This window comes from Python bivittatus, unplaced genomic scaffold (assembly GCF_059951505.1).
Source record: "Python bivittatus isolate LINGU-HERP-01145 unplaced genomic scaffold, Pbiv_v1 ctg000480_np1212, whole genome shotgun sequence".
Taxonomy (NCBI): domain Eukaryota; kingdom Metazoa; phylum Chordata; class Lepidosauria; order Squamata; family Pythonidae; genus Python; species Python bivittatus.
In genome coordinates, this window is record NW_028277075.1 from 105,951,091 (window position 1) to 105,964,117 (window position 13,027).

Genomic DNA, 13,027 nt, shown 5'->3' on the forward strand with positions numbered 1-13,027 from the left:
GGGCTCCTGTATTTCGTTATGTCCTCTCTATTATTTTCTCCACAATTTGACATTATTCCAGTGGTTTAGATATCAATCTCGTTTTTCCTCTCCCTCCCTCCCAAACACATACCTATTACCAATCTGCAGGCAACGCTTTGTTTTTCCTGCAAGTGCTAGAATGTTCGATTCTTGGAAAGTAACATGCATCATGCATCAGATCTCGGCCCCCGTTGGGTGTAAAACAAAACCAACTTCCAGTGCCCAAGGAAGCAATCTGCCCTGTCGAAATCCTTCCTTCCGCGGCCGAACACAGGGGGTGGGGGGCTGAAGCAGCTGCAGCGGGAGCGTTAGGACTTGCCTGCGTCCAGCTGGCTGACAATCCCAGAAGCCAATCAGAGGGCGCCTCCTGAAGGACTTGTGACAGGCAGGGCGGCCTCTTCCCTGAACAGGCAAGCTGGAGGGGTGGGCGGGACCAGGTTGGAGGTGGCGGCGGCGGCGGCGGCTGCTTAGGGAGGGGTTTAGAACAGCATCAATAGCTCTGACCGGCGAGATTCAAGGCACATTAAGCTCGGCGGGCACACGCGCACACGCGCGCGCCTGAGCATCCTCAGCGGCGGCGGCGGCGGCAAGCGGGAGGAAAGCAAAAAGGTGGGGGGAGGCTGAGCCAGACAAAGCAAAGATGGCAGGGATCCTCGCTTGGTTCTGGAACGAGAGGTTTTGGCTGCCACACAATGTCACTTGGGCGGATCTGAAGAGCACCGAAGAAGCCACCTTCCCTCAGGTGGAGGACCTCTACTTAGCCTTTCCCCTGGCCTTCTGCATCTTCATGATCCGCATGCTTTTCGAAAGGTGAGGAGGCTACCTTGGGCATCGCCTTCCCTCGTCCCCACCCCATCTCACCTCAGCCTCCGGTGGGAAGGTCTGCTCTTCCCGTTAACAACTCGCGTGCTAACTCGCTGGGCTGGTGTCATGTTTGTCTCTTGGGCTGGCGTGCGCCTGAAGCTATATTGGTGGTAGGAAAAGACCCTTACGGCATGGCACCCATTTAGCCTCTGGAGTTAGGACTGTGGGATGGACAGATCAAACTTCCCTGAAGAAAAGGAGAGAGGAGGGGAATGTGGTTTCCTTACGCTGTGTTAGTCCAGTGTGGTCATTAGGTTTGTGAAACAAAAAAGAAGGCGTTTATTTTGGCTAGAAGGCATCTGAGTTCGTTTTAGACCCTCTTTCTTTCCACTCTTCTGTTTGGTACTATCAGAGAAGGCAGTTTTGTGATGGGCAGCATGCCCACATGATGGCATTCAAAGGCAAAATTTCATTGACAGTCCTCAGCCAGTCTGCTGGTACCAGATTGGAGGAATGGGAATTTTTGTGATTAACCCTGTGGAGAATCATATGCTTTGGAAAATGAGAACTCTGTGTCTTGTTAACTCAACCAACTTCTTTCGAATAGCCTCATGGCTTTGTGTTTCAGATAAATATAGCAGGATTCAGTAGAATGTGCTCTAAGGTAGGCCCTCAGACTTGAAACACTGTTTTCTAACAGCAGAATTGGAAGAAGAGGCCATAGAGTCCAAAGAAAGAAATAAGGCTTTCTTTACATGCCCATACATACTCATAGCCTTAAATGAGTAAAAAAGAAAAAAGAAACAAACCCTAATTAAATTCCAGGCTGGAGCTACAGAATTTAAAGCAGGTAAGAGCAAACAGAATCATAATGAGCCCTGGATCAAAATAGATCCTAAATAACTTTTCAACATTATTCTATCCTAAAAATAAATGTCCACTTTCTAAAAGAAAGTACTTGTATATTTTGATATAGGTAATAAGCAAAAAAGAATTAGGGCTGTGAATTTACTAAAATAGTGACATGTTCATGTCCTTAGTATTTAATAAACTAGATTGCATTACTGATTAAGTTACAATTCTTGTTAGCTTTTAGTCTTCAACCCAAAAAAATATTTACCATAGGAAAAAAAAGTCTGTTGATAAAATTAGTAATCGGTATTAAATCATGATTCCTAAACCCTAATCTAAACTAGTAAAATATTGTAAATGTCACCCAATCCATGGAGTGAAGATATTGTTTGTTGTTGGAGAATTGCTTAAGATAATTCTGCATAATTCCCCCCTGCCCCCTTAGGATTGATACTATTTAGATTTGTGCTATTTTTATTCCAAGATTCCAGGTGGTAGCCAATCCAAACTATTGTTAAAGGTTTCTTTTCTTTTCTTTAAAATCCTGATTGTATAGAATATATCAAAGCTTTTTAATCTGGCATATTAGGGGATAAAAGGGTGAGGTTGATAACAGTATGGACCCTTCTTTTCTTTATTACTTGATCTCTACCATAAATTCCCTAATTCTTCTTCTCTATCCCACTCCTGCTCCTCTCATATCAAGTTGAGTTCTTGAAGAAAATGCTTTGTCAGCTTTCCCAGTATAACCAAGGTACTTCATAGGACCTGTTCAAGGGAGGGGATAGGAGGCCTTTATCACTTACTCTTTCTTATTTAAATATTACATATAGACGTGTACCTTTTGCAGTTTTTTAAAAGCCTTCCTCTGAATAGCAGCACCAGATAGAAACAGGTAAGTAAGTGCTTTGAAAAGAAACATCCATTTCTTCTAGGCTGCAGTTTTTGTGTCCATGATAGGGCTTTCCAAGTGCCGTTAGATCTTTCAAGTCTACCCTCTCCATGGTTAAAAAAAGGTTCAGTATTGGAGGGATCTGCAAGCATCTTTCCTGGGCCTGTGGAGAAATCTGTAGCCCATGATACTCTGACACTCACACACATGCCAGAGGTGAGCCAGCAGAAGTGACAGATCACAGTATCCATTGTTTTCCTATGCTCTGTGGAGGAAGAACTGTGCTAGCCTTGACATAGTTCATTTCCCTCGGATTAAAATCTGTGGGAGGATAAAATAAGAAGGTACAAAAACTGCCAGATAGAAAAGAACAAACTATGCCTCCCGCCCACCTGTCACTACAAGCTGGCAATGCAACTGGAAAAGACAGTTTGTCTGCCTTGGTACTTCCTCTCTTTCCACATAGGATTGCCCTGCCTAAGAAATTACAGAAAGGAGAAAAGGTATTGCCTGGCTGAAAATGTCTGTGGATACTTAGCAGCTGAAGCTCTGACTGGGCCAAAGGGTGCTAGACAAGACTACTCAGCATAGTCGTAGTATGGAACACATACCTGAGGTTAATAATGCTATCAGCCTTGTTTCCTAGTACTCCTTATCCAGGAACAAGTTCTTTTGGGTGGAGACAGCATCATCCCTAATAGTAGGTGCCACAGGAACTCACCTTGGGGTAACGCTATAGGTACATTTCATCTCTGATCACACTTCTTTGGTCTCCATTTTTTAAAGACATTTCTGGTAATGCATAATCATTGCACACATTTTCTATCTTCTACTATGACTTAGCATTATGTGTAAACCTGGTAAAAATATGGCTTGTGATCTTCTGGTGATCAATACAAAAGATTGCTGCATTCTAAACAGTACTTGTTTCTTCCTCCATTGGCCTGTCCATATGTCACATGCCCATATCTTTATATTTTCCTGCCTTGTTGTTTTTAAACTTAATGTGTATGCAGAGTATACACAAGCTGTGTTCATGCAACAATCTTTGCTTAACCATTGTTTGTTGAATAAATGAGAAGGTTTGAGTTCACACATTATGGATTTTTGTGCTTGTGAGAGAAGATTAGAAGTTTGGTACAGTTTTGGGGCAAGCAATAGTTTGGCATGTTGCCCCAAACCATGAAATGATGACTTATGCATGCCACAGTTATTCTCCAGTCTGGGTCTCAGCGTTGTTTGGGGCTCTAGTATGTAGTTTTGCAAAACTGTTGGTTGATTGGCTTGGATAAAGAGGCAAATATTATCTTTCTTAAACATGAAAGACTAAAATTTCCTCCTATTATACCTGTGACTGCATGAGCACAGTCTCAAATTTTCTATGTCTGGATTTCATAGGGCAGGCCCAGCAACATAAAACTAAGTTTGGATGAAATGTTAAACCAAATGTTAAATGGCTTAGCATAATGTGAAAATATGTTCAATATCTGTTGAAAATCACATAGGTAAAATTCAGTGGGCATTCACCTTTTAGCATTTTGGAAGGAAGGGCTTTCCCTTCTTCATTTTCTTTTTGCTTAGTTTCTTTTAGTTCCAGAATTGATGTAGCATTTAACGGTGCTAACCTCACCATATATTTTATTTGCATATACTTATGAGATGCTACGTTCTCAGTTCATTGTTCTACACAGTAATACATTTAATATCTTGTCCCTTAAATGCTTCTATTGCTTAAATCACGTAATGCAAATGTAGCAGAAGCCCCAGATTGTGGCTTTTTTGCCTTAGAACTGTAATAAGCAAGCGTGATTCATTGTTCTTGGCAGAATTGCTGTACTTTTTTGTTGAATACTTTAATCATGGCTATTTTGGCATAAGTGTTTCTGAATTCAGTGGAACTCGCTCCCAAGTATTCAACGTTTTGTAATCTGAACTCATTTAATCAAAGATTTGCTTCTGATTTCAGCTGGGAAGATTCAGTTTTTATTATAATGTTTTATGGTAATTACTCTTCTATAAAGACTAATTGCACATAAGAATTGTATAGAAGCAAATTGCGTAACAATTTCCATATGTTTGCTTTTATGTAGATGGGAAGAGTTGCTAAATGGAGTCTAAACCGTTCTAGTACAGCTTCTTCTTCAAAACTGAAGCAACAATTTTAAGTCCTGGATGTTAAACTCAAACCGAGATAGAATGTGATGTTCTATTCAGTGTTGTCAGCTAGGACAAGGAATCCATGAAACTTATTGGGTTACTCTGAGCCAATCTCTCACTCTCTTTCTTAGCAAAAAATTATCTCATAGGTGTGTTCTTCATAAAAAGGAGGATGGAGGTGCGCTCATTTTAAGAATATAAAAATATGAAAATATCACCCTGGAACAGAACGGAGGGGGGCGAACCCTTCCAATTCCTTAGGTGCTGGCTGCAAAAGAATGAGTGCACAGTTACACAACTGAGCCCCAGATCACAGCCCCCAATTGGGGGACTACTGCCCCCAGTACAAAACTATATTAATGTGATAGAAGGGAGGGAATATAAAATACACAGCTGGGTAGTACTCATGTTAACTGTATTTTATTTTAATTGCAGTAAACTAAAATGTAAATGGAATGAAATAAAAAGTTTTTCTCTTAACTACTAGGCTTTATAATGTGGTTCCAGCACGCTCCTAAAACAGTTTCCTAAACTTTCTGCTGTCGTTGACCATTAAATAAACATTTAATGCAGGGACCATCCTTTTAAACAAATTCCCCTGTCAGGCTCCCTGGACCAGGACTTGGCAATAAAGCTCAGTTCCTTAATTTCACCCAGCTTTATTTGGCTGATAGATTCAGACTCAGCTAAAGTCTCTCATATACATGACCCAGTGCATTTAACTAAGAATCTTTAGATAAGAATCTAAAATGAAGTCACAATAAAGCCTTCTCATCCTGCAGGTGCAATTGCATTCTTATGTTTGTGGCAGTTTAAATTCATTACTACTGCTTCCCATCTTTCCCACATTTTAGTGGACTCGTGGCCTTGAAACTGACCAGTTATCGTACACTGTTTAACCACTGGCTCTTGGCTTACCTCTTTTCCTGTTCCCCTGTCCATTCGCAATTTCCTCCCCTTCTATGTGTCTGGAAGTACCAGGAAGCACCCCTCTTTCTTCCTGATTCAGAGTAGCCAGAAGCTGTGGTGATTCTCCCCCCTCATTCCTCTTCATAGAACAGGGGGTGGCAGGGAAGTGGCATAAGAAACTTCAATATCCACTTGTTTTCTGCTGGAGCTGATGAGATACTCTCTCCTCCACACACACACACCCAGGCCTTTTCCCCACTTTGGGTTGTGCAGACTCTTCCAGTCCAAGATATAACAAGACATCTAATTTTTAGCTGACCCACCTCCGTAGCAATCAAGATTCTTCCAGAATTTTTTTTAAGAAGATGTATTGAAAGAAAACAGGATAAAAAGGCAGAAATCTCAGTAACTGAATTGTTTCCCTTTTAAAATTCAAAATGTATAACTGTATATTCAAAGTTAACAACAATGGAAGGCAATTAAATATGCCCTTCTTTCATGCAAATCAGATTCTAAGCCCTCTAAGCTGGGGCATGGTAAAAATTCATGTCCACTGCAGTTATTCTGAGAGTTCAGAAATGAAAGGGAGTACTGATCCATAATGATTAAGGGGTTCAGGAGCTAGAGATTATGGATAACACATAAAAGGCATCTTTTTTTCTTTTTTCTTTTTTTACAAAAAGGATAGAAGTACTGGCAGGGAAGAAGAAAGGGCTGATAATGTCTTTCAGTAAGATAAACATAAGCCTTGTGAGTGATCACATAATTTCTTTTGGGCAGTTAGTGGAGCACTCTGGCTCCCAGTTTCATGGATTCAAGTTCTGAACTCCCTGAGATATAGGTAGAGAGGAAGGGAAGAGTAATGAAATTGAATAATGGCATCTTTCTTTCCCACCCACATTCTCCCACAGTACAAAGCCAGTTGAGTGACTTTTGGCAGGTCACTTTTTCTCACCCTGTAAAAAAGGAACTGGCAAGACACTTCTGAAAATGTTGCCAAGAAAACTGAAGGGATTGTCCAGGCAATCACCAGGAGTCAAAACTGATTTGAAGGCACACATTTCCTTTTCCATTCCAGTCTTTTCCTGACTAGCAGCTGAAACTATGTGGTGGATCTCACAGTTGGCTATCATTTACTTGACAGGATTCCTGAAATTAGCAGTCAAGCATGCACAAAATTAGCATAGTTGTCCAAATCAGGGCAGTTGTTCTTTCTGTCATTAGGTTCATCACAAATCCTACATGGATTTAGTCAGGGGAAAGTCCTTTGATTTCAGGGAGATGCACATTTGACATTGAGCAAGAAAGGTAATGGATTTGCTAAGATTCCCATCATATTTGGTGGGAAAGTACCTACTAGGCATAAGATGGGTAAAGTGGCAGCTGCTTCAGCAGCAGCTGTGGGATCAGTCTGGGTTCCCATTTGAATAGGACCCATATGTGATGATGTTTGATTTTAATTCTGTCCCACCTGCTGGGCTGCCTGGTCTCTGAGAGCTGGTACATCCACGTAGCCATTTGGTTCTGATATTGTAGCAAGATGTTAGATTTAAAGTTTTTTTGAAATAATATTTAATCATCATCATCATCATTATTATTAAACAGTAATCTGCATTAAAAAGAACCTAATGAGAAAGGGTATTAGTGACAAAAAAAAATCAAAAGTTGTTCATAAATTCCATATATCATGAGAGTTTATTAAATTAATTCTATTGCAATTAACAAAATGAATACAATTTGCTCAGATTTGATTAAACTGTGATTCGTGCATTTGAAGATTCTTTATTCTGTCAGTAACTTTTTTATAGTAAAGTGATTGAAAAAGCTTTATTGATCCACAAATCAATTGATCAACTTGTGGATTAATTTGTTCATACTGAGGTAATATCTTCCATAGCAACTCTTAGATAGAGGCAGAAAGGAAACCTGATTTTTATACTGATTGTGATTTTGATCCCACTATCCTAGATCAGTATCCCAAGCATCCTTTAGACCAAAAGAGGGATTCCCTATTTCAATTTGCAATAATTGCATATAGATCTTTGACATTATTCCTTCTGGTTATGCCAAAGAATTCAATATTAAGTTCTTCAAGATAGTATATAGTATATGGGTGAGATACGGAGTATTTGACCTCCTCTTTACCCAATATAGTGTTAAGCTGGTGCCAGAAGAACCAGGGTGGGTGGCAGCCAGTACATTGTGCAATGTCATCCTTATTACATGGCCCAATATTACTATAAAAGTTGTCTATCTTATAGAAGTTATAATTTGTCAGTTTAATTGAGTTAATCCATATCAGTTCTCCATCCCAAACAAAGGTAGTTAGAGGTACTAGACGGTAGATGTCATCTATTAATATTGGATATCTTTTTTTCCAGATCTGAAACATTATCTTGGTAAAGACATTATTGTTTTTGCTTATTTAAAAAAAATCATGAGCTAAAAAAGTATATAATTTTTTTTAAAATGTCAGGTTCTGATATACTCTTTGTAGAATTCCACTGCTTAGTCAGATTATCTACTATATAAATGGAACTGAATGACTTAATTGTGATGCTTGAAAATAAAGTTTTAAACTTGGGACCCCCCACAAATTTCCCTGTTTCTGAGGCCAATATAAAAACCTCCTATGCATTCTTGATTTCTTACAGCTGAAGTAAAAGCTTTCAGTCCTCTGCCATATCATTAATATTCTATCTGAAAATTTCAGTGGAAGGGATTGAAATTAAAAATTAAGGTTTGAAAGAACTTTCATTTTATTGGTTGCTATCTGACCTAAAATATTCAAATGACATTTAGTCCAGTGTTTCATTTCTTTATTTTTTTCCAGACTGGGTTAAAATTGTTATTTAATAAGTTTTTTATATTCTTGGTAATGCTGATACCTAGATATTTCAATTATTTTTATTCAGTTGGAATTCCTAGAATATTAGATACCTCTCCCTGGAAGCAAGATGTTAGTTACCTGATCAGTGGTCACCAGAGTTGCCAGAGAATCAGTAGCCAACATGCAGTCAGGTTCCCCAAACTAGGACTTGGCAATAAATTTTAGCCACATAGTGGAACTTCATCAGTCATCCGCTTCCCGCTTAATGACCCATGCGTCTTGAGTTACAAAGACCACCAGGACTGCCTGGATAGCCATCGCTAAGTGATGCAGTCACATGACATTGTGCTTTATGACCGCATCGCTTAGTGACAGCAATCCCGCTCCCAATTGCAGTCATAACTCGAGGACTACCTGTATGCCAAACAAGAGTGCATAGCTTCTCATAGATAATCACACACTTACTTATGAGCTCTTGTATATAGACACTATGCACAGTTCTGCAGAGACTGAAACAAGCTTCTGGGTAAATGGCGTTCTAAACTATAACATCAGTCACAGGCTACTGTACATTAGGACAGGAATGGGCAATGTGTGCCCCCTTTGTTAGTGTTGGACTTCCATCACTTCTAGTCAGCATAGCCAGTGATAAGGATTGATGGCTATTAAAAACAAACAACAGTTTGTTTAAGGTACCACATATTGCTCTCTAAATCTGGGTAAAGTTTAAACACCTACTTTTCTGTTTCAGATCACCCCTTTCATAGTTGCCTCACAGAAATTAAACTGAAGGTACTTCCTAAATTTTTAGTATTTTAACCTTCTGTGTCTAATGTAAAAAATAGAAGAATATAGTATGTCAAGAAGTGTAAGCATAAAATAACTCTCAGTTCACATACTGCAGTATTTATCATTACTCATATTTCTCATATTTATAGAAATCCCTCTTTGATGGTTTTTAGGTCAATCTTAACACTTTTAACTTACCTCTTTATGTCTGAGTATAAGTACACTAATGTTCTTTTTAAAAAAATAATAATAATAATAAACACTTATATATCTCTGCTAGTAAGCCTTGGGATTCCCGTTGCTGGGATATGGGTAGGGCAGATGATACTGTAGTCCTGCCCTGCACGTGGACTTTTCCAAGGCACATATTTCACCACTGGACCAGATGGTCTCTTGGTCTCATCCAATACAATTCATAGAATTAAATCCCATTAGTTTGGTTTGCACAACCAATACGCTTAATTATATTTCTTGTAAACCATGGTTTATAGATTAGCATGGTATAAACCATGGGTTATAGATTATAATACAATCAATCAGTTAGCATATTACATACAACCAATGATTATTTATTCCATACATAATGGTCAGTTTATGGTTCACCCAAAATAAGAAGGTATAGAATTGCAACCTTAGGGGATTTTGTCTGAGTAGAACTATATAATGTTGTGCTGTTAATGGCTGGTACCATTAAACTCTATACAGAATATTTTTAAGTCTTTTCAGTTCAGTAAGCTATTAGATTTAGGAGTCAGGTGATGCTTGAGGAGAAAAGGAGATCTGGCGTTAAACATGAAACTGAGAATTAGGATGTTGTTGGAGAAGGATGGTCTAAAATACAGTGGTACCTCAGGTCACGAACTTAATTCGTTCTGCGACTCTGGTCGTGACCCGAATTGGTCGCAACCCGAATCAAATTTTCCCATAAGGTTCAATGTAAATATGGTTAATCCGTTCTGACCCCTCCGAATTTGGTCGCCAACCGATTTTAGTCGCGTCCCAAATCAAATTTTCCCATAAGGTTCAATGTAATTACAGTTAATCCATTCTGAATCATATGTATTTTTTTTTAAAACCACAAAAATATGAAACAAAATACAGTACAGTGCAGTACGAAGAGAGAGAACGCTAACCTTGCTCGAGGCGACTTCTGGCGTGGAGGACAGGAAGGCGGGTGGGGAGGCGGTCATTGCTTGGAGGGAGAGTCCCCCTCCCTACAGGAAGCCACGACCACGTGTCATGGCAGGGAAATGGCCGTGGATCCTGTTCATCACCCGATGCGGAGTTCGTGGACAGAAGCAAAATTTTGCGAACTGTGCTGTTCGTGACCTGAATTGGTTGTGAACAGAAGCGTTCGTGACCCGAGGTACCATTGTATAGCTAATTTAAGGCAAATGGGATTAATTTGAGACTCTCTCTGTATCTCTCTGCAACTTCTGCAATGACAGGTATCCTAGCTTTTTTCATCTCCTTAATTTAGTAAGTTGTGTATCTTCAGGCTCTTTCTTATATTGGAATGGGATAACATTTAAGTTAGCCTATAACATTTTAACTGGTTTGGGGGTCTGTGTGACACAAAGGTTAAGCACAACCATTCAAGTTTTATGCACTTCTTGCAATTTTACTCAGGGAATCCCTAGGTTTATAATTGAAACAAAGCAGATCAGGGCTACAGAGTAGGAAAAGGTAAGGCTGAGAAAGTGCTCAGATAAAGTTGACTGGGAACAGTCATGCAGTATTTTGCCAAGGCAAGCATGCAATAGCTTGAAAGAAAGGGGAAGACCAAGAAAGTCTCCATGGTTAAATGGAGTTGATGAGATCCTCAGAAACAGAGAGGTGAGAAGATTAAAAAGCAAAAGGTAATGTATTTTTATATAATAATTGTACTGTGGATTATATTATACAGATAAAACTATCTACATGATATAAAAATATAGAAAAAAATAAAAAACAAAAAATAAGGTGCAGAAAAAGAAGAAAAACAACCAAAAAAAAAAAAAGGAAAAAAGAGAAGAAACCTCCCCCTTCATTCCCAGCAAGTATAGTCAACATTAACAGCTTATCACTAATTCTTAAAATAAAACCAACCATCTCTTCTTCCCACATCTCATCCCATTCTCTATAAACCAATCTTTAAAACTTCATCTCTCCATCTTAATCAGCAAAAGTCCATTAAGGGTTATCAGAAATAACAACATAACTCTTACAGACTATATTTCATAAACCCAGATTCTTTGCCTCTTCTCTCAGAATCATTGGCATCTTTAACAAGCCCCTTTTGTAATTCCAGTATAAAAAAATTATCCACGTCACTGTTCATATTCTCATTGTCTCTTCTCATGAAATTGTTGACAGCTTCAACAAGTCCCTTTTGTAAATCCAATATAGAGAGGTTATCCACATCACTCTTCTGGTTTAGTATTTTTGTGTCTTTTTAAATTGTTAAATCATCAACCAGTTTCATTTGTAAATCCAATATTTCCATCTCCTTCTTATAAGATGTCATTTTTGAATCCACATTCAATTTGATTTCAGATTTATTAAGTGGAACTTGTTCCTCTTCAGTAACACCATCTGGTTTTTCTATAATAGGAGATAACTTTAAAATTAACCTGCACCCACTCATCATAGATCTCTCTTAAAGATCTTATCATAGATCTCTCTTAATTAATGCATTTATTTATTAATGCATTTATTTTATTTATCATTTATCTCTCTTAATTAATGCATTTATTTCCTTCTAGTATCCAACCTTCAAAGACATCTTATCAGTTGTTTCCAAATATAAACATAGACAGTTTCCCATAGGAAGGATTCTTTTAATTAACTTTAGAGTCTTAAATCAAGTCCATCTGAGCCCTTAATCCATTTAAAACTTTCTAAGATCAATACTAAACATCATTTTGCTGTATGTTCCAAAAAAAATTTTTTTACACACCTTTAAACTCATAGTTAAAACTTCTTTCTTAAAGGCTTGAAGAAAACTCACCCAGTGAATTCAATGAAACTTGCTGTTCTGAAGGTTCTCAGTCTTTAAAAAGCAGTAAAAAAAAAAAATTCAAAGTGATTAAGAGGTGAGCCTCAGTTGAATCTCGTGCCCATATAGGCTACATTAACAGCTATAAGCATGATGGAGTCCCGTGACTCCCAGCCAATTGCAAGCTGACCACAAAAACATCTGTTCCTGCCATCTGCTCACAAAAACAGCTGTCCAGAGTATGTGTGGGTAATCTTGAGATCTCTCCTGTCTCCGGGGAGATTTCAGTGGTCCGGATCCAGCATTCAGACACCATTTTCAGCCATAACATTTTCCCTGTTTTTTAGGGACATCAGTTTGCCATGGCACTCACCAGAAGCTTCCAGCAAAGGTAATTTATGTAATGGTGGATGAATCTCTGGAAGCAAGGATAGAAATTTAGAGTATGTGGTGCTAGAATGAACTAGATTTGGCTGTATTTCCTTTTCTTTTTTCACATCATCCTTTCAGTTTCTTTGGCATACTATCCCTTACTTATTTGGGCTTTGCATAACATTGCTTATCCAAAAGAATAATGTGATAGATACACATACCTGTGTGTATGTTGCATGTAGGTGAATAGAAGATGAGGCTTCTGTTGTTGAGTGATGAATTTGGTTTGAGAGGGGGGTCAAGGGTGAGATACTTGAATTAAACAATATGGGGTTTATTTATAGCTGGAAAACCAAACCAGCTATTAACAGGAAATTACTGGATGGGTTTGTATAGCAATAACTTCTGTAATGATATTTCCCAG

General features: G+C 38.6%; 1 protein-coding gene across 1 annotated transcript in view; it reads left to right on the forward strand.

Annotated features, from left to right (window-relative positions):
* Window positions 1-478: 478 nt before the first annotated feature.
* CERS6 (ceramide synthase 6) overlaps window positions 479-13,027 on the forward strand; it is a 109,699-nt gene continuing 97,150 nt past the window's right edge. The window contains exon 1 of the mRNA XM_088146700.1: window positions 479-831. Coding sequence (XP_088002826.1) covers window positions 662-831 — 170 coding nt within the window. The 5' untranslated portion in view covers window positions 479-661. The remainder of the gene's footprint in view (window positions 832-13,027) is intronic.